Source organism: Diabrotica virgifera, chromosome 8 (genome assembly GCF_917563875.1).
Source record: "Diabrotica virgifera virgifera chromosome 8, PGI_DIABVI_V3a".
Taxonomy (NCBI): domain Eukaryota; kingdom Metazoa; phylum Arthropoda; class Insecta; order Coleoptera; family Chrysomelidae; genus Diabrotica; species Diabrotica virgifera.
The window spans coordinates 114,588,716-114,616,549 of NC_065450.1; the positions used below are offsets into that span (position 1 = coordinate 114,588,716).

At 34.5% G+C, this 27,834-nt stretch overlaps 2 protein-coding genes across 2 annotated transcripts; both read right to left on the bottom strand.

The window, feature by feature from the left end:
• Window positions 1-1,622: 1,622 nt before the first annotated feature.
• LOC126890241 (basic proline-rich protein-like) lies at window positions 1,623-24,509 on the bottom strand. The gene is made up of 3 exons (XM_050659096.1): window positions 24,497-24,509; window positions 23,858-23,991; window positions 1,623-2,824 (listed from the first exon to the last, which is right to left on the bottom strand). Exons 1-3 carry the CDS (start codon window positions 24,507-24,509, stop codon window positions 1,691-1,693), a joined length of 1,281 nt encoding a protein of 426 aa, XP_050515053.1. The 3' UTR covers window positions 1,623-1,690.
• Window positions 24,510-25,083: 574 nt separating this feature from the next.
• LOC126890242 (basic proline-rich protein-like) lies at window positions 25,084-26,106 on the bottom strand. The gene has a single exon (XM_050659097.1). It carries the CDS (start codon window positions 26,104-26,106, stop codon window positions 25,084-25,086), a length of 1,023 nt encoding a protein of 340 aa, XP_050515054.1.
• Window positions 26,107-27,834: the final 1,728 nt, after the last annotated feature.

Genomic DNA, 27,834 nt, shown 5'->3' on the forward strand with positions numbered 1-27,834 from the left:
CTCTCATTATCTTATAGCTTACGAAATTTCCTAAAATTCTGATGTTTTTGGACTATTTATTCTTTTATATATGCAATATCTGCTTTGTATTTACATATCGGGCAACAAAACTCTTAATTTTGCTGATTGGGGATGGACAAAAGTGAATGGAACCTTGATACCAAACAAAATCACGGATATTTCTTCACCAGAAGAACTACTTTAAATGATATTTTGCATTTGTTAAAAAGGATATGGCTCAACTTGTGTGTATCGCAAACTTGAATAATTATATTGCAATCAATCGTACATTTCTTGGTCTGGTGATAGCTGCCAAAATTGTCCTACAGTCGACCAAGAAGAAAAGGAAGTTGATGCTGAAGAAATAGACGAAATTGGAAGTTGAAGTTAAATTATTGATATATACTTTAAAAATCATAATAATATATTAATTTTATACTTAATTTAATGCTGTAAAGTAAATATTTTGTATCATCAAAATGTGAAGTTTAAAAAGTTTAATTTCCCTTAAACGTACATTTTAAAGGGATAAAAGTTTTTTTAAATATATCATTATAATATCATAAGCAACTTCCAATTCATTTTCATTTTCTTAATGAATTCCACTACTTCAAGCTTTCAAAAAAAATTTCCCCAATTTTTATGAAGAGGGGTAGTTTTTAGGGGTTGATTCAAATTACAAACTTAAATCAGAATTTTTCATTTAAATAATATATATTTTCTCTATTTGAGATCGAAAATAAAAGGATTTCATAATCTCAGCCATTTTTTTAATAACTGTATGAGGGTTAGTTTTTAAGGGTAGTTACATAATATAACAATATCGAATATTGATATATTGATAATTAACATAGTGATATCTATAACTGTTTCCATTTATTAATTTTGAATTTTTTCCAAATTTCATTGTTAGGGGTGGTATTTGGTGGTTGCATTATTAAAAAAATTAAGTATCAGACTTCTCGTACTTAAAGGAAAGAAATTTTCCTATTACGATCCAAAATAAAAAAATTTCATATTTCTTGAACATATTTTTTAAATAATCTTTGTCTGGGTGGTTTTTTTAAGGGTTGTGAGATGTAAAATATCATAATATTAAACTCATGATTCAAAACAATCACCATTTAACATTTTTGAACATAATTACTGCCCATTTCCGCTTTAATTCATTAGTTTTCAATTCATTGAAGTAAGGGGTAGTTTTCACTCCTTAAAAATAAAAAGCATACTTTACGACCAAGTTCGATGAAGGCAATTAGAATTGCGAGGTTTGGATCCATTTTAAGCCTGAATGATTGTACTAATAGAGAATAGAGAATGTTTAAATAATAAACTAGAATACAATAGAAAATTTCAATTCTTTCTGTAAACATTTTTAAAATTGTATACTCTCTGTGCAACCAAGCAAGGTACCTAAAAAAGGGAGACCAAAAAGCTAGTGAAATAAGTATTTAAGTCAAAAAGAAACATTCTTCTACAACTGCCTACATATCTACAACGCAGCTTAGGCTTAACGGGACGTTAGGATGGATCGTGAATAATTCAGTTTAAAGCAAAATGTTTTCTATGCTTTAGCAAATAATGATTTTCTTATTACGAAGGAATAAATAAAAAATTTCAAGTTAGTATTACGTAAGTTAAGTTTTAATTGTTTTCAATTTAGGAACTAAGAAGTTGACTTCTCGGGTTATCATGGTCGTCTGCTTGGTGGAGGACCTGGTGGTCTAGGACGTCTGCTTGGTGGAGGGCCTGGTGGTCTTGGACGTCTGCTTGGTGGAGGGCCTGGTGGTCTTGGACGTCTGCTTGGTGGAGGGCCTGGTGGTCTTGGACGTCTGCTTGGTGAAGGACCTGGCGGTCTTGGACGTCTGCTTGGTGGAGGGCCTGGTGGTCTTGGACGTCTGCTTGGTGGAGGACCTGGTGGTCTTGGACGTCTGCTTGGTGGAGGGCCTGGCGGTCTTGGACGTCTGCTTGGTGGAGGGCCTGGTGGTCTTGGACGTCTGCTTGGTGGAGGGCCTGGTGGTCTTGGACGTCTGCTTGGTGGAGGGCCTGGTGGTCTTGGACGTCTGCTTGGTGGAGGGCCTGGTGGTCTTGGACGTCTGCTTGGTGGAGGACCTGGCGGTCTTGGACGTCTGCTTGGTGGAGGACCTGGTGGTCTTGGACGTCTGCTTGGTGGAGGACCTGGTGGTTTTGGACGTCTGCTTGGTGGAGGGCCTGGCGGCCTTGGACGTCTGCTTGGTGGAGGGCCTGGTGGTCTTGGACGTCTGCTTGGTGGAGGACCTGGTGGTCTAGGACGTCTGCTTGGTGTAGGGCCTGGTGGTCTTGGACGTCTGCTTGGTGGAGGGCCTGGTGGTCTTGGACGTCTGCTTGGTGAAGGGCCTGGTGGTCTTGGACGTCTGCTTGGTGGAGGACCTGGTGGTTTTGGACGTCTGCTTGGTGGAGGACCAGGCGGTCTTGGACGTCTGCTTGGTGGAGGGCCTGATGGTCTAGGGCGTCTGCTTGGTGGAGGGCCTGGTGGTCTAGGACGTCTGGTAGGGGGAGGACCTGGTGGTTTTGGACGTCTGCTTGGTGGAGGACTTGGTGGTCTAGGTCGTTTGCTTGGTGGAGGTCTGGGGCGTTTGTTAGATAGGGCCTCTGAAACGTCACTTGGAGGCTCTGGTGGACCAGGAGAATCAGTAGGAGGATCAGTAAGGGGTGGTGGTGGTGGTGGTGGTGGTTCTGTTGGCTTTGGGTCTATTAATGATTCAAACAATATTTTACCATCTTCAGAATTAGATAAAATAACGTCATTTAGATCATTTTTGACATCTAAAAAAGAAATTAGGTTCTATTATAAATAATAAACTGTGTTTAATGTAAGAAAATTATTTAAATTATAAATAATTTTATAACTTTCTAACGTGATACATACATGGTTTTTACAAAATAATATTAATGATTGCTTACCTTTTGCATAACTGACACCAGCCAAAAAGACTAGCGTCACAATTAATATTTTCAACATTTTGTTTGTAACTGTATATAGATTTAACTAGAGGAATCTGTATTTATAGGAAAATTCTTAGTTATCAGAAAAAGATAAAATGCAAATACAATTGTAATTTAAGATACACTTAAAGATAATTTCTAATTCAAATTCCACTAAGTTTTGAAAAAAAAAAATATGTATTGTAAAAAATATATTGCAATGCCAATTTGTTTTGTCCTAAAATTGGCCTATACCAGTTTTTGTATATTGAAGCATTTGTTTCTGCATTTTTTGACTTTCTTGACTTTCTTGTTTTTAATCTGTTATAAGTTGACTATAGTTATTAATTATCTATTATTTATTATTTATTATTTATTATTTATTATTTATTATTTATTATTTATTATTTATTATTTATTATTTATTATTTATTATTTATTATTTATTATTTATTATTTATTATTTATTATTTATGATTTATTATTTATTATTTATTATTTATTATTTATTATTTATTATTTATTATTTATTATTTATTATTTATTATTTATTATTTTCTTTATTAGTTATTTATGATATAAGTGTTAAAAGTACAATTTTAAGGCACGCATGTGAAGGTTTGCAGAATGAGCGAAGCGAATTGTGCAATTCACACGACTGCCTTAAAAATGTACTTTTAAGACCTATATCATACAATATTTTTTCTACAAACGTGTTAACAATGCAATAATACAGTTTAAATCAAGTTTTAAAAAATCTTTTAAAAAACGTTTAATACATTGACAGGAGATTTAAATGATCACCAACAACATCTGAAGATATTTTGGCCTCAGCTTCGACTGGAAACTCAGTTATTTCTACTCATTCCACCTTAACCATGAAAAATGATAAAACTGCAGTGCAAGAAATTCATTTTTCAAATTGCGCAGATTGTACTATTAATATTAATGTTAATAATTTTTTTATGCTTTATTTAACAATCAAAATACATTAGCATCCTATAAGTTAAAGTCTGGGAGCTGGGTCCCTCATTGGCGTGAAGGGACTCCCTCCAATGAAGGAGTCCTAGATAGTCTTCATGTCAGCTGGCCATAATCTCTTCAACCTTCTGGCAATTGGAGCTTGTACTAGCGGCTTTAATACTGCGTTGGGGTGTGTTTCCCTTTTCTCGTGGTGTTTGTTGTACCTATCTTTAATGACATCTGTGATGAATGGAACCTTCAGATCTTCATGTAATGTTAAATTCGACACGAACCAAAATGTTAATAAATGAAGTACAAATATTTTGACGTATGCTTTTAAAATTTGACATTTTACTTTTAACTGCAGTGTCCTAAAAATTTTAAAGCACCCAGTGCTTTAAATTGACTTTTTAAGGCTCCTATGGAGTGCTAAAAATTGCATTTTAACCGTTTGTAGAAAAAAATAATTAATTGGATTATAACTCGTATAAACTTGATAAAATTTTTTATCTGATGGTTGAATTTCAGATTTTTGACTATCCAGGGCATTTTATTAAGAATAAATTTTTTCGTAAAATTGATAATAAAAAAGTTTTCCATGTGGTTCCTAGCTACGGAGACACACTGTATAAGAGCTTCTGTATAAGAATTTTCAAATTGCAATGCCATATTCGGCATAATCAAAAACAAAATAGAAACATATTTGATCAAAATAAAATGATGAATTTAACAATATTTTTAAAATTATTTATACAAAAAAATTGTTATTGTTTAAACAATTAATAAACAATTAGCGGCCAAATCTGCGGGTAGAACTTTTTACTTTAACATGTATATAAACTAACAAAAAAAGTTTTAGAAAAATATAAGCTTGTTTGAATTTTTCCGAAACAATGCATATTTTTGTTCTAATTGCACTCCCCTAATGATCAAATGCAAAGTTTACGATTCTAGAAAAGACATACTGACTTTTTTATATTGTGTCGTATAAATAACAAAAACGTGGTATTATCAAAAAATAATTATTTTTCAAATCAAAATGTCAATTTTAAAAACAAAAAAGATTTTCAGGGCCAGGATTTGAACCCGAGTCGTCTGGGTGAAAGCCAGTAGCTACGTATTCTTGGCTGTTATACACGTTAGTCACGGAGATAAATATTTGACATATAAGTTGTAGCGTTTTTTCATCAAGTTTCACATTTTACCTTTTCTTGGCTAAAATCCCCGATTTTGGGCCAGCTGACACATCATTTCTTAATAAGCTTTGGAACACCTAACTAAATGAAAAGAAAACAGCCATGCTAAAGTGCTCCGGTTAAATTTGACGCTACCTCCCGGGCTATAAATTTATCCAGTAAATTATGTGAGCCAAATATAACAAAAAATTATTTATTCAATTCACAGCAGGAGTTTTAAATAGTTCCTACCCCTATAAACGACGGCATAGGTACATTTGTACCTTGTATATTTTTTTTAATAAATGATTTAAAAAAACAATATATTTTGTATTTAAGTGATAGCTTATTTGAATAAAAATACAAAAATGAATGTTAGTGTGGATTTTCGCAACACATACATATCGTTTTAGACAAAGAATGTTCGTGACACACAGATAGAAAACATACTACACAAGTATTTCTCGTTTTGCGCAGTTTTTCTGTTCGTTTCGACAAATATGACAACTTCCCCTTACTGGAGTAGATCCACGAATGCTGTGAGATACTTGAGGAGGAGTATCTACAGCAAATACATACTCTGTTTTGACCAAGGGCCATTTTTACAGCACTACGAAGAAAATCCTTCAAAAATTTCCTGCGTTAGTCCTTTGTTTTTTGTAATGGAATATGCTCTCGATGTAAAATGTAGAATGCTAAGCAAGTGAGGTTAATCATATAAAAAAAAGGCTGAAGGCCAACGCAATGTTCGTCATAAAATGCTGGGTGAGTATTTGGTCAAATACTTACTCAGCATATTATCCATGTTACCAATCCCGCTTTGGTTTTATTGTAATACTGGGTTAATTCCACCTTCGCTACTGTCTTTTACTTTTCCTGTCATATGCATGGGCGAGAGTAACACTACTGCTTTGTTTTTCTTTGGCACATATACCTAAGGGCATACAGTTGCAACTTGATTATATGTAAAATTTGTTGAAAAACTAGCTCTTTCTACTAGCCCTACTAACCTCATGTGCCATATATTCAAGAATTTACCGATTTCAATACTGGTAAAAAAGTTATTTGTGGTAACATTCTGTCTGTAACCTTTATGAGACGTGATCAGATCTAAAACTGTTTGTTCACCAACGTTAACTTGTGGGTAACCATAATATTATGCTGTTTTCCAATATAAAGAACATAAAGATGATCTTGTGTGAGCTTTGATGTATCAGAAGCCAAAAATAGTTTGATCCCATATTTAGCGAGCGTGGAAGGTATTGTGTAAAATTTGTAAGACCTCTAAATGGTCGCAATTGTTAGTCGGTAGTTATGCATTTGGATGGTTTGGAGCCTTGTTGCAAATGTTTATTCAGTATTGTCTAGACATCTCGTATAAGTGCAGCTTTATCGGATTTCTTGCGTTCTTCGCGGATATTTTAATTGTCAAATCATATAAACCTTAGCAAGGTATTGAAAGAATTACATGACATTGCTGCACGTATCATTGGCAGATACTCTATCATCCTCACCTCGCACAAGTTTTCTTTGTTATTTTTATGTACACCTAATTTGTAGCCATTTCGGTATACCAGATGCACCTATAATCACTATTCATGATAATTTTTAGGTATACACTTATTGATAAACACCAAACAACTAAATGGGGATGAGATGTATGTTTCCAGTTGAAATACAATATAATGCTACTCTTCCTAGAATTTGTTTATATCCACTATTTTCAAGTTTATTGTTGCAGTAATTTCAACAATTTACGATAGATAAGAGCGGTCACGTTATAGCGGCTTCTAATCTTTGTTTGTAAATCCGTACAAGAACAAATTAACGAATATTATTATTTATTTATTACAATATTCAACAATTTTTTACCAGTTATGCCAGTAAGAAATAATATTATCTTAAAATTAACATATATTTCCCTTTAGATTAAGGAATTTTTAAGAAAATATATAACAGGTACAATTGTACCTATGCCGTCTGTTAACGGTGTACAATTATGCCGCTCGACAAAGGTTAAGGGTGGAAATATTATGATAGTATATCTTCAAGCATAAAACAATCATTATGTATGTAACTAATAATAACCAATTGACTATATTAAAGTTTAAAGTGTTATTTTATAATTGTTTACAATTAGGGGTAGTTTTCACCCGTAAAAAACAAAAAGCGTACAACGGCTCAATATAGAAAATGAACTAGAGGGTAAAGTGAGCGTAATCCCAAATTTTTGTACAAATCGATGCTGGACGAAAAAATTGCGAGGTTTTGCCATTTTTTCAGTTTCATTTTCTCGACACTATTTTTATTATTTGTTACATTCACCAAAATTTGATTGGCGCCTTCACCAAAATTGGATTGAGGACAGCGAACTTGAAGTTAAGTCCGAAGAAGTGACATATTTCGACAAGACGTTAAGTACTTGGGACATACTGTATCAAGCAATGGTGTAACAGCTGATCCTCAAAATATTTCAGCAATTAAATATTGGCCAGTACCAAAAGATAAACAGGAAATTAGAAGTTTCCTTGACCTATGTACATAATATTATATACGGCAATATTATTACCCACGATTTGTCAAAGGATTTGCCAATAGCTCCAAGTCCCTAACAAAGTTGACGGACTAGGGCACAGAGTATACATGGAGTGAAGAGTGTCAAAAATCTTTAGAACAACTACAAAGGGCTCTGATCAGTGCACCGATATTAAGCTACCCGGGACAGGCAGGAAAATTTATTTTGGATACCTTTCCTAGCAACAGTGACATAGGAGCAGTTCTCTCACAAATCCAAGATGGGCAGGAAAAAGTCATAGCTTATTTCAGCATAGTCCTGTCGAAAAGAGAAAGGAAATATTGCGTTACAAAAAGAGAACTGCTGCGTGTAGTGAAGGCATGGGAACGTTGCGTCAGAAGTATTGCGTCAGTTGCATGACGGTACGTCAGGTGGACACGTTGGTATTACGAAGACTCTGCAAAAGGTTCGAGAACGGTTCTATTGGGTGAACTGTAAAAATGATGTTAACTGGTGCCGGAAATGTGAACTGTGTGCATCCAGTAGTGGTTCAGTTGGTAGAAAGAAAGCACCCATGAGACAGTACAACGTTGGTGGTCCTATGGAAAGAGTAGCCGACATTGCAGGTCCATTTCCAGAAACCGATGCTGGAAATAAATATATCCTGGTAGCCATGGGTTATTTTACGAAATGGAGCGAGGCGTATGCATTACCAAATCAAGAAGCTGCTAACGTTGCAGAGGTATTTGTTAAAGAATTCTTTAGCCGATTTGGTGTTCCCTTGGAGACCCACTCCGACCAAGAGCGAAACTCTGAGTCAGCCCTTTTCCAAAACGTTTGTAAATTGATTGTGTCAATAAGACCAGAACGACAACCATGCATCATCAATCAGATGGAATGGTCGAGGGGATGAACCGAACGATGGGTAAACACTTGTCCAAAGTTGTATCTGAACATCAGAGGTACTGGGATCAGCACATTCATTTATTACTGACGGCCTACCGCTCCGCCGTGAATGAAACTACAGGTCAGACACCAACCTGCCTGATGTTGGGTCGTGAAGTTCGTTTTCTCTGCAACATAGAGTTTGGCTGCAGACCTTCCCAGGAACATGTTGCAGGCGAAGAATATGTCGACCGCCTTAAATTACAAATGAACAGCATTCATGAACTTGCCCGATAACGCTTCCAGATAACTGGTAACCGAATCAAAGATCAGTATGATTCTCGATGCAAAAATGAAAACTTCGCGGTATGTTATCTTTTTTTTTATTCGTAATCCACAACGTGGTCGAGGCTTGTATCCTAAACAATAAAGACATTTAGAAAGTCCGAATGAATTTAAGAAGAAAATAAATGACGTAATACACATAACTAAGAAGTTGCCAGACAGTAAACCAAAAGTTATTCACATAAATCGTCTTGCACCATATTCTGATTCAAATGAAACAGACAACATAAGATAAAAGATGCCGGACAGCCAAGTTTTAAGGAATTAATGTCAAATTACGCAGAGAGAAATAGTGCTAGATTCGGCGTGACCACATAAGTTCGGCAAGATCTGTTTAATGTTCCGGAAAACGTCGCTCTAGCCCATTGTGTTGCCCAATTCCTCGAGATGACTAAAGGAATTTCGTCCGTATTCAGAAGAAACTTCGGCCGCCTGGACGAGTTAAGAAAGCAGCAGCCTAAAATTGGAAAATATTGCGATTAGAAGACGGTCCTCGATCTTTGCTGTATATGGTGACCAGGAAGTATTATACAGACACGCCAAGCTACGAGAACATATGGCGGGCTTTAACTAATTTGAAGAAAATCGTCTGTAATTATGACATCAAAAATTTTGCTTCGCCAAAAGTAGGTTGTGCAGTAGAAAATCTAAATTGTAAGATTGTCATAACCATGCTTGAAAAAATCTTCCGAGAAACCGGCGTACGAATTACTGTGTATTGCATTAACCCAAAGTTACCATGCCCGTCAAAGACAGTAGACTGTTATTTGTTCCTGATGGGTGTCTGCATATCTGGAGAGTCCTGTAGATTCCGCCATCCTGGGCCTTTATCTAGAGTTCCTGATCGGGACCCTCAGATCTTAAGAGGGGAGCAGTTTAACAAAGGAGTACTTTTGACCGACCCCCGTATAACAGTTCCCACCTTGAATATGTTGGAATATTCTGGAGAGAGGACATGTACTGAAAATGGCGTGGAGGGGAACGAGCGGTACGTGGAAGATCAAGCGAAAACAAGAGATGGCGAGTCCGGATTTTTCGAGAATAAATAATAAAAGCGGAAAACGATCTTATATTAAGTGACTTATTAGATAGAATTCGGTAATGTAAACTGGAATAAATAAATTTGTGTCAAAGTTAAACTTTTATTTTATTTATTCTTGAATATTTCCTAAGAGGCATGGGATAATAACACGAAATTTGGCAAGCTGGGGTTTTTTGGAAAGAGATCTAAATTCGCTACAAAAAATAATTTATTACTCAGAGAGCGCCACATACGCCTTTCAGCGCTCACTTAATAGGTGCAATTTTTTTATTACCCACTCTACATACTTTTTGAATCAAAACTTTTATTCTCGTAATATTTTTACTTAAAGAAGGTATACCACATTCATCTCGCTAAACTCAACCGTTCTCGAGATAAACGGATTTTAAATCTGCAAGGCAACATAATTTTTTGCATAATATTATTATAGTTACACCCGAAAAATAACTTAAAAATATAAAAAATTTACAAAAATGTATCGCAAATTTCTTCAAATGGAATTTTCGATGCAATGACATTAATATGAGGACTGGCACAATTATTATGGTTTCAAGTTTATTTTTTGGGTCTAACTACAATGATATTAGGCAAAAATTATGTTGTATCGCAGATTTAAAATGCGTTTATCTCGAAAACAGTTGAATTTAGCGAGATGAAAATAGTATACCTTTTTTAAGTAGAAATATTAAAAGAATAAAAATTTTGATCCATAAAGTATATAGAGTGAGCGCTAAAATACGTATGTGGCGCCCTCTGGGTAATACATCATTTTTGTTGGCGCCTTTAGATTCCTCATCGCTAAAAACTCCCGTTTACCAAATTTTGTGCTGATATCCCATGCCTGTCAGGAAATAATATTCAAGAATAAATAAAATAAAAGTTTAACTTCGACACCCTGTATTTCGGTTATTATCAACTTTCGTACTAAGGTAAGTTAGCTTAAATCGACCTATTTTAAGTTCAGGAATCTATGGTAAAGCTATGGCCCATTATTTACCAAACACCCTGTATAATATAGGTATTGGCATTTTCTTATCATTTATGCATCTTATGCCAGCCCAAAAGGCTAGCTACCCCAATAATATTAATACACTTCTCAACAATTGAAGTGGATATTATGAAAATGTGTATTTTATTTAATAAAATAGGAAATAAAAAGGCGAATAATAATTGCAAACAGGTGTTATCATGGTCTATCAAAGTACTTATCTAACAAACGTCTGTCTCAAAAAACTCGTATAAGGCTGTATAGAACATTGATAGTCCCCGTTCTCACATATGGTTCAGAGGCATGGACGCTAACTAAAACAGATGAATCCGCTCTATCAATTTTTGAAAGAAAGGTACTACGCAAGATATTCGGAGCGGTTTGTGAGAACGGAATATGGAGGCGTAGATATAACTTTGAACTGCAGAATATCTACAAGCAAACGTTTGGTGGAAAAGATATTATCACTATAATTAAGCGAAATCGCCTGCAGTGGGCAGGACATGTAGCCCGAGCCCCTGAATCGAACATGATCAAAAGGATTCTAACAGCTCAAGCCGTGGGAATGAGAAGACGGGGAAGACCAAAGTTGAGGTGGATGGACGGGGTAACACAAGATGCCGAGAAGATTGGAGTCGGCAACTGGAAAGTGCAGGCAAGGGACAGCACAGAATGGCGTAGAACGCTTGAGAAGGTCGAGGCCCTCTAAGGGCTGTAGCACCATGATGATGATGATGTATTTTATTTTTTGTTCATAAGGTAAAATAGAAAAATGGAGTGATATAAATAAAGATATATTTTTACTTCGTATTTTCAAACAGATGAACCGAAAAAATAAATTCTTTAAAAAAAATAGAAAATAAATAAAAATTTTAAAATTAACAACCTAAAATATCTATTACTGCTCAATTTCTAATATCCCGAAAAGAAAAATTAATAGTGTGTGGGTCCACCTCTGTGTCGCCTTAGCGCTCTAACCCTATTTGGAAGACCTCTTATTAAATTATTGATGAACTGCTGCGGTATACGTTCCCAAATCGCGCGTAATGTATTGGCCCACTGATCTAAGGTTTGGGGCGGTTGAAGGAGCCTGTTTTGTTGCCTAGACATTTCGGCCCAAACATGTTCAGTGCAATTCATATCAGGTGAACACGGTGGCCACTCCATTCTTGTAATGCCATGAGCTTCTATACACTCGTTGACAATTCTCGCACGGTGAGGGCGAGCATTATCATCAATCAGAACAAATTGTTCGCCTATTGCACCAAAAAATGCAACAACTATTGGTACTATGACTCTGTCTCGATATCGTGTAGCAGTCATTGTTTTATTAATTAAGACGACTAAGTCCGTGCGACCGTCAAAACATATGCCTCCCCATACGCAAACGGATCCACCTCCAAAAAGAGTGGATGTGACTCCCAGATTTTCATTGTAACGCTGTCCTCTTTCCCTCCACACCAATATTCGGCCATCATTCGTATACAAACGAAATCGGGACTCGTCAGTAAAGAGACAATTCCTCCAATTTTCGAAATTCCACTGATAGTGTTCCATCGCCCAGCGATATCTGCATGCACGCTGCTCCCTAGTTAGTCGTGGATGGGTAGCGCGCCGTCTAGCCCTTAAATTGGGTACATGTAACGATGTAACCGTCTTCTGACAGTTTGACTGGAAATCGCTCGTCCAGTAGCATGCCTGAAGATACTGTAAATTCTGGAAGCCGTGAATGTTAGGTTTCTTCTTGCCGTCAGAACTACAAAACGGTCTTGCCGACGAGTTGTAGATCGTTCTCTTCCTCCTCCATGCCTGTATGTTGCAGATCCAGTTGCTACATACCGATTCCATGCACGACTTATCACACTTCGCGACACATTTAGCCTCATAGCAACCTCTTGTTGAGTTATGCCTTGTTGGATCCAACGAACTAATTGCTCGAGCTGCACTAATTCTAAACCTCTTTGCGGCATAATGTTTTTGTGATAAATAGATTTCTTGACTTATTCTTGACAACTGGTAAAGCCAATACAAAGACTTTTATACGAATGATATATTCATGTTTGGAACAACATTTCTCTCTTTGTACGAGATAAGGGCCGATAAGAATAGGGAGAAAAAAACCACATGCAAAAAATATTGGCAATAAAGATAGCATATAGAGTATAGTACAGGCAATTATTTTAAAAATAGTTTTGTATGTTAATTTTAGGAATTTTAAAATTATCCACTTCAACTGTTGAGTAGTGTATTTTTAGCATTGTGTTTGGAGCAACCACAAAGTGTAGTCAGAATTTACTCTAGAGCAGAGATCGGCAACGCGGCGCCCGCGGGCGCCACGGCGCCCTTCAGTAAATTTTAATCCGCCCTTAAACTATTGTTAATTTAGACAAGAAATTCAAAACGTTTATTTTTTATACGTTTATATTTATATATTTGTTAGTTCAAAAAATAGTTGGCGCCCGCCATGAATTTTTAATTTAGTATTTCACTCTTCACATTAAAAACGTTGCCGACCTCTGCTCTAGAGGAATGCATAGCTATCTATAACAGATCAAACATGAATAAAATAATTGTATACGACTTTACACTTAAAGATAATATTTATTCGATACAAATTCCTTACATATTTGATAGCAAACAATGTATGTGAGAGACTGTAATATGTAAATCTAATTTTGCTTATCTTGAAAAATTGCAAATCACGTCAGTTTTTAAGGGGAACGGAGGAAAATGCAAAATATCAAAATTTGCAATGTGTTTCTTCGAAACCTGAGAAAACTTATAAATATTTTTGAAAAATTTAAACGCCGAATGAAAAATTTCATTATTACTGAGGGCCAAAACTCCCTGGAAACTTCTCATATAATTTTTATTTTAATAAGTTACAGGGGTGAAAATAAAAGAGAAAATTTAATGTGATTTTTAATATTAAATATTTCATTAAAAAGAAATTTTTATTTATGTTAAGGGACTTTCGGCCCTCGGTAACAAACTAGTCTTTCATTCTACGTTTAAATCTTTTTAGAGTACTTATTATTTTTATCAGGATTTGATAAAAAAGAATATATTTAAAACACATTGAAAATTTTGACATGTGTAAAAATTTGGCATTTTGATCCGTTCCCTTTTAGAGAGAACAGTAGCGCGTCATCAATATTTTTGTTTTTCGAAAGTTTTGCAAACTTTCAATAGTGCGGCAAAAGTGCGTCGATAATTCGGCACTGACAGTGACTATCAATAGTCAATACCAGAATACTATCAAAAACAATCATTTTTATACTCATAGGCGCGAAATATTGCCGAGTTAGTCACGTTCGATTTCTTGTTATAGAAAATCGATTTTTAGTAGATCCAATGTGACAAAATCTAGGCATGGGATAAAAAAGTTTATTTGAAGAAAGTGTATTTTTTCGTCTTTCTTAATGGCGGTGCAGGCTCCCTTTTGCAATATTTTATTTAGTTATAGAGTAATTTCCACATACTAACATATTTCTGAAATTGGACTGTGTACCAAAATTCTTTATTGTATTAGGAATATGTGCAGAGGCGGCTTTACCTATTGTGCAGGGTGTGCGGTGCACACGGGCACCGGGTTTTTGGGGGCGCCGAGCGCCAATGAGCGGGTCCTTTATTTTGTTTCAACATAAAATATGCTTTAAAACGATTAATGAAAAATTACATTGGCACTTAAGCACGATTTATAGATTGCCGCCCGCCCGGCAGCCCGTCCAACGGACGGGCGGCAATCTTTTGATTCATTTAAAAACACCGACAATGTGTCCGAAATCGGTTGTGGAACCTATATAGTCTGGGCCGATTATCGGAGAATAGGCCATTTTTGGGAAAAGTTATTTACCAGCAATTTTATTGCTGGAATCGACTTATAAGATCCTATATATTAATAATATAGGTATGCAAAGTCCTCAGATAGTGTGTTACTTTTTTTATAAATAAAATGGCGCCCGAAAATCGTGTTTTTTTCAATTACTGCTCTATAACTCCGAAGATTTTAATTTTACAACAAAAATACTCAAATAAAAATTCACCGTGATTAAATTCTGCATAGAGACGTGTTTTTCCCAATCTGCTCGGATGAAACTTTTCCTCGGAAAATGCGGGTTTTCCCAACAAAATCTTTAATTTTCAAATAAAGTTTTAGATCAGTAATTATCTACGAATAATTAAATAATTTGGTGACTTAAAAGCTTTCTTGACTTAGATTATATTTCCAGAAGCTGATGAAAATTAAACGAATATTTTAGCAACAATTAAATTGTTAATTAATAATTTACGGTCGCAATAATAACCAAAATAATTATGATACACTGATCAAGCTTTGAAATCTTATAAAGATGAGATGCCTATTTAACATTTTGTCGACAAAAAATAATTTTTTTATTTTTTTGCATAATCTTTAAATGTTTAAAAAAAATAGTTATAAACAAATTAACGTTTCTCAGAAAGTTTTCATTATATTTTAATTTTAAAAGATAGTTAAAATACGCATTTCAAGTATCTTGAAAATGAATGCTTTAATACTTTTTTGCAACCATTTGCAAAAAAGTTATGAAACAGCAAAATAAACATACGATTACTACGGTGTTTATATATTTTTTTAATTCTTTCAAAGCGTAGAAGTGAGTTTAAAGTACAAGCTAATTTTTTACAAATAAATATCGATTATCAGTTTAATGGTTATATTTTAATTAAAGATTATAAATATATTCTTTTGTAATTTACACGCTCGAAAGTAGAATAATACAGTACTGTAGCTAAAATTTTCACTCGGAGCGACGACCGGCCGCGCGAGACGTACAATTTTATAAATAATGTATGGTGCGTGTCAGTCGCTTCGAGTGAACATTTTAGCTCCGACTCTGTATCAGGCCTACTTTTACGCTAAAAATTACAAAAAAAAGTGTTTTTAATCTTTGATTAAAATATAACCCTTGCACTAATTTTTAACATTCTTTGTGAGTAATTAGATTGTACCATAGACTCACTTTTAAGCTTTGAAACAATTAAAACAAATTATAAACAACGGAGAAATCGTATATTTACTTTGCTGTTTCATAACTTTTTTGCAAATGGTTGGAAATTTTTTTTAAAGCATTCATTTTCAAGACCTATGAAATACGCATTTTAAGTATTTTTTATAATTAGAATATAATAAACAATTTCTGAGAAATGTTAATTTGTTTATAAAATTTTTTTTTTAACATTTAAAGATTATGCAAAAAAATGAAAAATTTATATTTTGTCGACAAAATATTAAATAGGCATCACACCTTTATAATCTTTCTAAGTTTGATCAATGTCTCATGATTATTTTGGTTGTTATTGCGACTGTAAATTGTTAATGAACAATTGAATTGTTGCTAAAATATTCGTTTCATTTTCACCGGCTTCTGAATTTATAATCTATACCAAGAAAGCTTTTATTTCACCAAGCTATATAATTATTGATAAATAATTACTGGCCCAAAAAATTTATTTGAAAATTCAAGATTTTGTTGGGAAAACCCACATTTTCCGAGAAAAATTTTCATCGGAGCAAATCGGAAAAACATGCTTCTATGTAGAATTAAATTGGGGTGAATTTTTATTTGAGTGTTTTTGGTGTAAAGTTAAAATCTTCTGAGTTATAGAGCAAGAATTGAAAAAAATATGATTTGTCTGCGCCATTTTGTTTATTAAAAAATAGCACACTATCTGCGGACTTTGCATACCTATATTAATATTATATAGGATATTATAATTCGATTCCAGTAACAAAATTGCTGGTAAATAATCTTTCTTTGTACTTTACTAATAATACTAGCGTATTATAACTATTTTTTTTTTCAAAATATAAAGATTATGCAAAAAAAAGAAAAATTTATATTTTGTCGATAAAATATTAAATAAGCATCTCATCTTTATAATCTTTATAAGTTTGATCAATGTATCATGATTATTTTGGTTATTATTGCGATCGTAAATTGTTAATTTACAATTGAATTGTTGCTAAAATATTCGTTTAATTTTCACCGGCTTCTGGAATTACAATTTATACCAAGAAAGCTTTAATGTCACTAAGTTATTTAATTATTTATTAATAATTACCTACCTAAAACTTTATTTGAAAATTAGAGTTTTTGTTAGGAAAACCCGCATTTTCCGAGGAAAATTTGCGTCAGAGTAAATCGTGAAAAACATATCTCTATGCAGAATTTAATTGCGGTGAATTTTTATTTAAGTGTTTTTGTTGTAAAGTTAAAATCTTCGGAGTTATAGAGCAATAATTGAAAAAAATACGATTTGTCGGCGCCATTTTGTTTATAAAAAAAGTAGCATACTATCTGCGGACTTTGCATACCTATATTATTAATATATAGGATCTTATAATTCGATTCCAGCAATAAAATGGCTGGTAAATAACTTTTCCATGAATTTTGCTAATTAGCCCAGAGTAATAAAGGTCAAATTGTTTTGGACTTGCCGGGCATTTTCAAAAGTGTTTGTACACTTGTCGCGGGGTAATTTTTGTGAAATAAGCTTTGACGGAATGGATTAGGTATTATATTTAAGTTAACATGTACCTAGATATAAAGTAAAGCGGCTTTTCTTGGCATTAAAATTATTTAAAAGGAAGATTTTCTTTTATTACTACCACAATTATTGCAACTTTCAGCGGAGTCGGAGCGCGGAGTCAACATTGTCGCAAAGTCGATTGACAAATTTATCACTAGTAGTTAAGTATTGAACATCATCATTCTCTTTGCCTTATCACTATGCGGGTCGGCTTCCCTAATTGCATTTCTGCACACAATTCTATCTTGGGTCATATCAATGTTAATCCCCTTTACCAACATGTCCTGCCTTATCGCCTCCCCGACGTCTTCTTTGGTCTTCCTCTCTTACTCCTTCCAGGAATCTGCACTTCAGCTATTCTTTGTATTGGGTAATTAACGTCTCGACGTTGAACATGACCAAACCATCTTAACCTATGCTCTCTCATTTTGGCATCAATTGGTGCCACACCTAGACTTCCCCTAATATACTCATTCCTAATTTTATCATTCTTTGTCACTCCAATCATCCATCTAAGCATTCTCATTTTCGCCACATGCATTCGTTGTTCCTCTTTCTTTTTCATTGCCCAACATTCAGCTCCGTGCATCATAGCCGGTCTGATGGCTGTTTTATAGAATTTTCCCTTCAGCTTCATTGGAATTTTTCTGTCACACAACACACCACTCGCTTCTTTCCACTTCATCCATCCAGCCCTAATTCTACTGCATGCATCTCCATCTATTTATCCATTACTCTGTAATACCGATCCTAGGTACTTAAAACTATTGCTTTTCGCAATCATTTCATCATCCAAATATACCATTTTATTTGTAGTAACTCCATCTTTAAATGAACATTCCAAATACTCTGTTTTTGTCCTACTAAGTTTTAAACCTTTTTCTTCCAGAGCTTGTCTCCACTGTTCCAGTTATTGTTCTAAGTCTCCTTCACTATTTCTTATTAACACTACATCATCAGCATACATTAGGCACCATGGAATACTACCCTGTAGTTTCGCTGTTATCTGGTCGAAAACCAAAGAGAATTAAATTAAGGACTAAGCACCGAGCCTTGGTGCAATCCTACTTTCACCTGAAATGTATCAGTCTCTCCCATACCTGTTCTAGCACTAGTCGTTACTCTCTCATACATATCTCTCACAATCTTTACATATTCGCCAGGGACTCCTTTCTTATTGAGTGTCCACCACAGAATCACTCGAGGAACTCTATCATATGCTTTCTCAAGATCAATGAATACCATATGAGCGTTGGTCTCTTTATTCCTGTATTTTTCCATCAGTTGCCTTACAATGAAAATTGCATCTGTTGTTGATGTGCCCTGCATAAAGCCAAATTGATTATCGGATATATCGGTTTCTTCACGTATCCGTCTATCAATTACTCTCTCCCATATTTTCATGATGTGGCTAAGTAGTTTTATAGCCCTGTAGTTTGTGCATTGTTGTATGTCTCCCTTGTTTTTGTATACAGGTACTAGTTAAGTATTGAACATGAAATAAAAATTGAAGTAAGTGATATTATTCAAGATTTTGCTACTGCAAAAGCACTTCATCTAACCAATTCCTTCCTAAAAATACTATTTACTCGTGAACCTACTCAAAACTGTCACATTATTTTCTCAACCAATTTTCAACCTTACCTCATAGATAAAAAAGTTCTTTTTAATTAAATATTTTTAACAGATTTGGGTAGGTTGTTCTGACGCCGTGACTACATATTGGCTCCAGAGACATCATTTAATATTGCACTATTTGCATCTGAATTTTTGTTTACATTATAAGCGTACCCTTTGTACTAGTGCTTGGTAGGTACCTATTCGACTATTCTATTTTGTTTGCGCGTCTACCAAAGGGCGCCATGGCATCGACTGCACACGGGCGCTACATGGGCTAGAGCCGCCTCTGAATATGTGTGCCAAATATCTCGACAAAATATTCAAAATTCTGTTCAAAATTCAAAAAGAGGCTACTGTCAATGGAAATAGGATTTTCTAGACACTGTTACAGGCCAGCAATTAACGAAAAAATAAGAAATGACCAGATATGAAAAAGAATAGGTATTAAAACAACAATAATTGATACCATTGATCCAAGACTCCGTGTTAGTACGGACATGTAAGACGTATGAATGGAGACAGGTAGTGAAACAAAAAGGTAGAGTGGAGACCAATACAGAGAAGAAGAAGAGAATGTCCGAGAAAGGCATGGCAGAAGGGTATCAAAGCCATGACCAAAAAGTATCAAGAGGATGATAGATAGAAAGCGGTGAAAACTAGAATGCGAGAAACTGCTATGATGTAAATGTCTTCTTCTTTTTACGGCACCTATCCATTTCTGCTATTCGGAATAGTCCGGTTGTGGATGTATTTTGAAGCCAAGATAGTATTTTTCTCCCTGGACTTCTTCTTCCAAGTACCTTGCCCTGAAGAATGAGTTGCAACAAGCCATATCTCTGTTGATTTCTCATAACATCGCGAAGATATTCTACGTTGCGTTCTATCCAAACAAAAAACACGTTTTTCAATAGTTTTTCGCGAATAACTCGAAAAATGCGCATTTTCTGGAAAAAGTCATTCCTATTAAAATTGAAACTTATAAAAAAAACGAAGAAACTGGTTAGTTTTAATTACATTTTTAAATTATTGTTAAGCAACTTATAAGTCATTGAAAACGAATTTTTTGTTTTTCGTAAATTTATGCAAAAATTTGAGCTCAAATAACGGAAAAATTATTAATTTTTCATAGAAAATGTTAAAAAAGATTTTTTTCTAGAACTATGTTAAAAATGCAATTTTTAGCACTCCATACACGCGTTAAAAATGCTACTTTAAGGCACTAGTGCTTTAAAATTTTTATGGCACTGCACTTCGTATTGACCGTATAGGCAATTTTGATGTAATGTCAAAAAAATTTAAAAATAAAATGTCAGTCAAGTTCAAGTAAAAGTTTTGGTAAATATTGTCCTGTAATTACGTTTGTAGAAAAAATATTGTATGATATGTGTATTAAAAAGTACACTTTTAACGCACTCATGTAATTTGCAGAACTCGCTTCACTCATTCTGCACACTTTCACATGCGTGACTTAAACGTGTACTTTTAACACTTATATCGTAAATAACTATTAAAGAACTTTGTTATTCCTTCCAAATAAGCTTTGACAAAAGCCTGTGTCATGAAAATTGAGCGAGTTACGATGAAAATTAGTCAAATACCTCGAATTTATAAAAGAAAAAATGACGGTAAAATGTATGCCATGTGCGTCAAAATTAATATCAATCGTAGCCCATGTAAAATTAACTTTATTTATCTACGACTGATACATAATATATGTATTATACTTGTGGTGTTTGCAATATAATGCCATATAATAATCCCTTAGGGATTAATAATGCGGGATTAATAGCTATTAACCCCTCTGGCACAACAATCACAAAATTCACCACGGAAACAAAATAATCAACCTCAAAATGTGTCACTGTCAAACGAATAGTATATTTGACAGTTTGTGTTGAGATGGACGAAAATGACGAATCTTTTAATTGTACACCACCAGAAATTGTAGAACTAGCTACAGCAACAGCATCTACCTTAATACCTGAAACATCGAAATCCATTTATAATAAAACGTATAATATAATATAATTAAAAACTCTACTAAAGTTAATGATGATTCTCAACCAATTCAGTTTATTAATTGTACTATTACTAATTTTAATGTTTTTAACAAATAAAGTTGTTCATTAAAAATCGTAAATTAATTAATTTGTCGTAGATAAAGTAGAGTATACTACTCGCAATAATGGCTCTCAATCCCTCGGAATGTTACTCCCTCGCCGCTAACGCGGCTCGGTTCGTAATTATTCCTCGGGAATAATAGCCATCATTATTGACTCGTGGTATAATCTACTATTATATTCCGACAATACGTTTCAAAAGTTTGAATTATATAGAACAACTACATTGTGAAAAAACTTTTTTTAAGTAAATTTCTTTTTTTTTCGATTTTTCAAAAAATACGTTATTTTTTCAAAATATCTTAAAAACTATTGGATTTAAAAAAAGTGTTCTGACCGAAAATTTAGCATTTTTTATAATGTAAATTATATATTTTTTTCATAACTCACGTAGCTTATAAATTAAGCGAGATATAAGCGTCAGTATTGATTTCAATGCAAAGGGAGCGTCTTTTTAGCCCTTTAACATTAAAATTCTATGTACAAAAGGGTCTAGAAAGATTGCAGCTCTTATTATCTTATAGCCTACGAAATTTCCTGAAATTTTGATGTTTTCGGACTATTTATTCTTTTATATATGCAATATCTGCTTTGTATTTACATATCGGGCAACAAAACTCTTAATTTTGCTGATTGGGGATGGACAAAAGTGAATGGAACCTTGATACCAAACAAAATCACGGATATTTCTTCACCAGAAGAACTACTTTAAATGATATTTTGCAATTGTTAAAAAGGATATGGCTCAACTTGTGGGTGTCGCAAACTTGAATAATTATATTGCAATCAATCGTACATTTCTTGCTCTGGTGATAGCTGCCAAAATTGTCCTTCTGTCGACCAAGAAGAAAAGGAAGTTGATGCTGAAGAAATAGACGAAATTGGAAGTTGAAGTTAAATTATTGATATATATTTTAAAAATCATAATAATATATTAATTTTATACTTAATTTAATGCTGTAAAGTAAATATTTTTGTATCATCAAAATGTGAAGTTTAAAAAGTTTAATTTCCCTCAAACGTACATTTTTAAGGGATAAATTTTTTTTAAATATATCATTATAATATCATAAGCAACTTGCAATTCATTTTCATTTTCTTAACGAATTCCACTACTTCAAGCTTTCAAAAAAAATTTTCCCCCATTTTTGTGAAAAGGGGTAGTTTTTAGTGATTGATTCAAATTACAAACTTAAATCAGAGTTTTTCATTTAAATAATATATATTTTCTCTATTTGAGATCGAAAATAAAATGGATTTCATAATCTCAGCCATTTTTTCCTTTTAATGGCGGCTATACGAAATATTTGGAATAAACAGATAATATGTAAAAGGTCTATTGATTTTGACATATTTTAATAGATTTTGAAGTAAAAAAAAATATTGCTGCTGTATTTTGTCTTTATCATGTTGTTCCCATTTTGGGAACGTTGGCATGTAAGGTATTATGTATTTTCTAAAAATAAAATACTTAACTGTTTGAAAAAAGTCTAGTATTTTTATAGTACACAACACAACGCCCTTGGTTAGTGCCTTCGGGAATGTGATTCATCCCGTCAAATTTTATGTCGCTTAGAACAGGGGCAGATGGACCGCCTTTTCTTTTTCTTTGACCTGAACCTGATTTTACAAGGGCTAGAGCAACGTTTCTGCGAAACTCAAGGTGTGTTATATTTGCATTCTCATGTTGAAAAAAGCGAAAAGCTGCCACAACCGCCAAATTCAATCCATGAGCAATCAAGTTCCACCACCATTTTTTTGATCCAAGTCGGGGACGATAAGAAGCAGCTAAACGTTCAAAAAGGCCAACCCCACCCATTCCAATGTTATATTGTCTTATCAAATTTGGTTGAGTTACATCTTTTTATGTTCAAACTTCACTCTTCTGGTGGAATTTTGAACAGGTGTTACTAGAAAGCTTACTTACATCACTATCTGATTTGTAATCATAGGTCCCTCGATCTTGTTTTTTGATGGTTGAGGATGAAACTAAAGGACATTTGTTGATCCTATTTTCTCGAACTGTACCACAAGCCCGTATACCGTTTTCTGATAAAGATTTCAGAAGGGAGTAGCTGGTAAAAAAATTATCGAAATATACAACATGGCTGTTCTTATTTTGCAGAATTTCTAACATAATTTTAGCTGAGTGATGGCCATGATATGGAACCATTGATTCATCAATGCTTACATGTTTATGAAAAACTCCAAACTGCTGAATATTAATTTTTCGAAAAGTGGTCAAACTTTAGCTACTTTTGAGTGAGCTAAATTAGAGTTATCACAAACGTGAAGATATATTTTTATTATTCTGAATTTTTCACGGCTCATTGTTTTTGCAAGGTTTGGAGCCTGCATGTCATCCGCCGTTGACCAGTAGTCATTTTCGTCGAGTAGATGATGATATCCGCTAATCAGGAGCAAGCCAATAAACTGACGAATATCTTCATCAGAAACTGTAAAATTTTGAAAATTTTGATCCCTTCGAGCGTAAGTTTCGCTTTGATTACGTATAAAACTAATAATTTCTGGAGGAAAAAACAAAGAGAATATTTCAAACTCCGTTTTACCCATATGCTCGGCTCCTACTTTAGGTGCATCTTGGGCTTCTTGCTGGATTGCCACTTTTTCAGATTTCCTCCTTTTTTGTGATGCTTGACTTCCAACTGATTCTTCTTCGTCATCTGATTCGGCATCACCATAATGAATTTCTACCTCTCCAGGAACCTCTATTGGCATGTCAACCACGTCCAAAATCTGGTCCTCAAGAGTGTCCTCGTCACTATCAATATCTCGGTCTCCTGAAATGGGAGGAAGTATTACAACATCAATGTTAGAGGATAATGAGGTTTCCACATCTTCCAAAGCATCCCGTACACATGTGTTCTTCTTGAACAGCTCTATCGACTGTTTGTTATTCCTAAATTCCTATTATCACTTGAAAGGCGATTGCACTAATGGTTATTGCCCTTGAAAATTTACGAGCTAACAGAAACGACATTATAATTTATTAGGGTATATTAGGTACTCAATGATGCCAACGTTCCCATTTTGGGACATGGCTAATTCCGACAATTTTTTTCAAAAAGTAATGAAAGAATTCAAGCGCAGTATAAACTATTTACTAAGGTAGTCAATTGGCTACCTTACTTGAAAAAATAATAGCAATAGAATAATTTTTGCTGACTTGATGGCAAAAACCGTAAAACGAATCAAAAAATTGAATTTTTGTGCTTTTTACTTTTTTTTTAAGAAAATGAACCCAAATCTAAGTAAATTTTTTTGATAAACTAGCAAGCCCCTTACCTTTACAAAACATTATGTAATGCGATTTACAAAAATAATTGCATAAACAATCCTAAACAAATGTTTTAATAGGTGTTCCCAAAATGGGAACGTTGGCAGTTAAAAGGTTAAAAATAAAAAGCATACTTTACGACCAAGTTCGATGAAGGCAATTAGAATTGCGAGGTTTGGATCCATTTTAAGCCTGAATGATTGTACTAATAGAAAATAGAGAATGTTTAAATAATAAATTAGAATACAATAGAAAATTTCAATTCTTTCTGTAAACATTTTTAAAATTGTATACTCTCTGTGCAACCAAGCAAGGTACCTAAAAAAGGAAGACCAAAAAGATAGTGAAATAAGTATTTAAGTCAAAAAGAAACATTCTTCTACAACTGCCTACATATCTACAACGAAGCTTGGGCTTAACGGGACGTTAAGATGGATCGTGAATAATTCAGTTTAAAACAAAATGTTCTCTATACTTTAGCAAATAATGCTCTTCTTATTACGAAGGAATAAATAAAAAATTTCAAGTTAGTATTACGTAAGTTAAGTTTTAATTGTTTTCAATTTAGGAACTAAGAAGTTGACTTCTCGGGTTATCATGGTCGTCTGCTTGGTGGAGGACCTGGTGGTCTTGGACGTCTGCTTGGTGGAGGACCTGGTGGTCTAGGACGTCTGCTTGGTGGAGGACCTGGTGGTCTTGGACGTCTGCTTGGTGGAGGGCCTGGTGGTCTTGGACGTCTGCTTGGTGGAGGGCCTGGTGGTCTTGGACGTCTGCTTGGTGGAGGGCCTGGTGGTCTTGGACGTCTGCTTGGTGGAGGGCCTGGTGGTCTTGGACGTCTGCTTGGTGGAGGGCCTGGTGGTCTTGGACGTCTGCTTGGTGGAGGACCTGGCGGTCTTGGACGTCTGCTTGGTGGAGGGCCTGGTGGTCTTGGACGTCTGCTTGGTGGAGGACCTGGTGGTCTTGGACGTCTGCTTGGTGGAGGGCCTGGTGGTCTTGGACGTCTGCTTGGTGGAGGGCCTGGTGGTCTCGGACGTCTGCTTGGTGGAGGGCCTGGTGGTCTTGGACGTCTGCTTGGTGGAGGACCTGGTGGTTTTGGACGTCTGCTTGGTGGAGGGCCTGGCGGTCTTGGACGTCTGCTTGGTGGAGGGCCTGGTGGTCTTGGACGTCTGCTTGGTGGAGGACTTGGTGGTCTTGGACGTCTGCTTGGTGGAGGACCTGGTGGTCTAGGACGTCTGCTTGGTGGAGGACCTGGTGGTCTTGGACGTCTGCTTGGTGGAGGGCCTGGTGGTCTTGGACGTCTGCTTGGTGGAGGGCCTGGTGGTCTTGGACGTCTGCTTGGTGGAGGACCTGGTGGTTTTGGACGTCTGCTTGGTGGAGGGCCTGGCGGTCTTGGACGTCTGCTTGGTGGAGGGCCTGGTGGTCTAGGGCGTCTGCTCGGTGGAGGGCCTGGTGGTCTAGGACGTCTGGTAGGGGGAGGTCTGGGACGTTTGTTAGATAGGGCTTCTGAAACGTCACTTGGAGGCTCTGGTGGACCAGGAGAATCAGTAGGAGGATCAGTAGGGGGTGGTGGTGGTGGTGGTGGTTCTGTTGGCTTTGGGTCTATTAATGATTCAAACATTATTTTACCATCTTCAGAATTAGATAAAATAACGTCATTTAAATCATTTTTGACATCTAAAAAAGAAATTAGGTTCTATTATTAATAATAAACTGTGTTTAATGTAAGAAAATGATTTAAATTATAAATAATTTTATAACTTGGTAACTTGATACATACATGGTTTTTAAAAAATAATATTAATGATTGCTTACCTTTTGCATAACTGACACCAGCCCAAAAGACTAGCGTCACAATTAATATTTTCAACATTTTGTTTGTAACTGTATATAGATTTAACTAGAGGAATCTGTATTTATAGGAAAATTCTCAGTTATCAGAAAAAGATAAAATGCAAATACAATTGTAATTTCATATACACTTAAAGATAATTTCTAATTCAAATTCCACTAAGTTTTGAAAAAAAAATATGTAGTGTAAAAAATATATTGCAATGCCAATTTGTTTTGTCCTAAAATTGGCCTATATACCCTATTCCACGAACATACGCCTGTTTTGGATTACTTCGACAACGAATATTTTACTGTGCAAAATAAGAAGAACGAAAGTAAATTGCAAATTACATTGTTGTTTATTGGAATAATTATTAGCGCCATTTACTTTCGTACTTCTTATGTTGCACAGTAAAATATTCGTTGTCGAAGTAATCCAAAACAGGCGTATGTTCGTGGAATGGCCCATACCAGTTTTTGTATATTGAAGCATTTGTTTCTGAATTTTTTGAGTTTCTTGACTTTCTTCTTTTTAATCTGTTATAAGTTGACTATAGGTATTTATTATTTATTATTTATTCTTTATTATTTATTATTTATTATTTATTATTTATTATTTATTATTTATTATTTATTATTTATTATTTATTATTTATTATTTATTATTTATTATTTATTATTTATTATTTATTATTTATTATTTATTATTTATTATTTATTATTTATTATTTATTATTTATTATTTATTATTTACTATTTATTATTTATTATTTATTATTTATTATTTATTATTTATTATTTATTATTTATTATTTATTATTTATTATTTATTATTTATTATTTATTATTTATTATTCATTTATTAGTTATTTATGATAAAAGTGTTAAAAGTACAATTTTAAGGCACGCATATGAAGGTTTCCAGAATGAGCGAAGCGAATTGTGCAATTCACACGACTGCCTTAAAAATGTACTTTTAAGACGTATATCATACAATATTTTTTCTACAAACGTGTTAACAATGCAATAATACAGTTTAAACTAAATTTTAAAAAATCTTTTAAAAAACGTTTAATACATTGACAGGAGATTTAAATGATCACCAACAACATCTGAAGATATTGTGGCCTCAACTTCGACTGGAAACTCAGTTATTTCTACTCATTCCGCCTTAACCATGAAAAATGATAAAACTGCAGTGCAAGAAATTCATTTTTCAAATTGCGCAGATTGTACTATTAATATTAATGTTAATAATTTTTATGCTTTATTTAACAATCAGAATATATTAGCATCCTATAAGTTAAAGTCTGGGAGCTGGGCCCCTCATTGGCGTGAAGGGACTCCCTCCAATGAAGGAGTCCTAGATAGTCTTCATGTCAGCTGGCCATAATCTCTTCAACCTTCTGGCAATTGGAGCTTGTACTAGCGGCTGTAATACTGCGTTGGGGTGTGTTTCCATTTTCTCGTGGTGTTTGTTGTACCTATCTTTAATGACATCTGTGATGAATGGAAC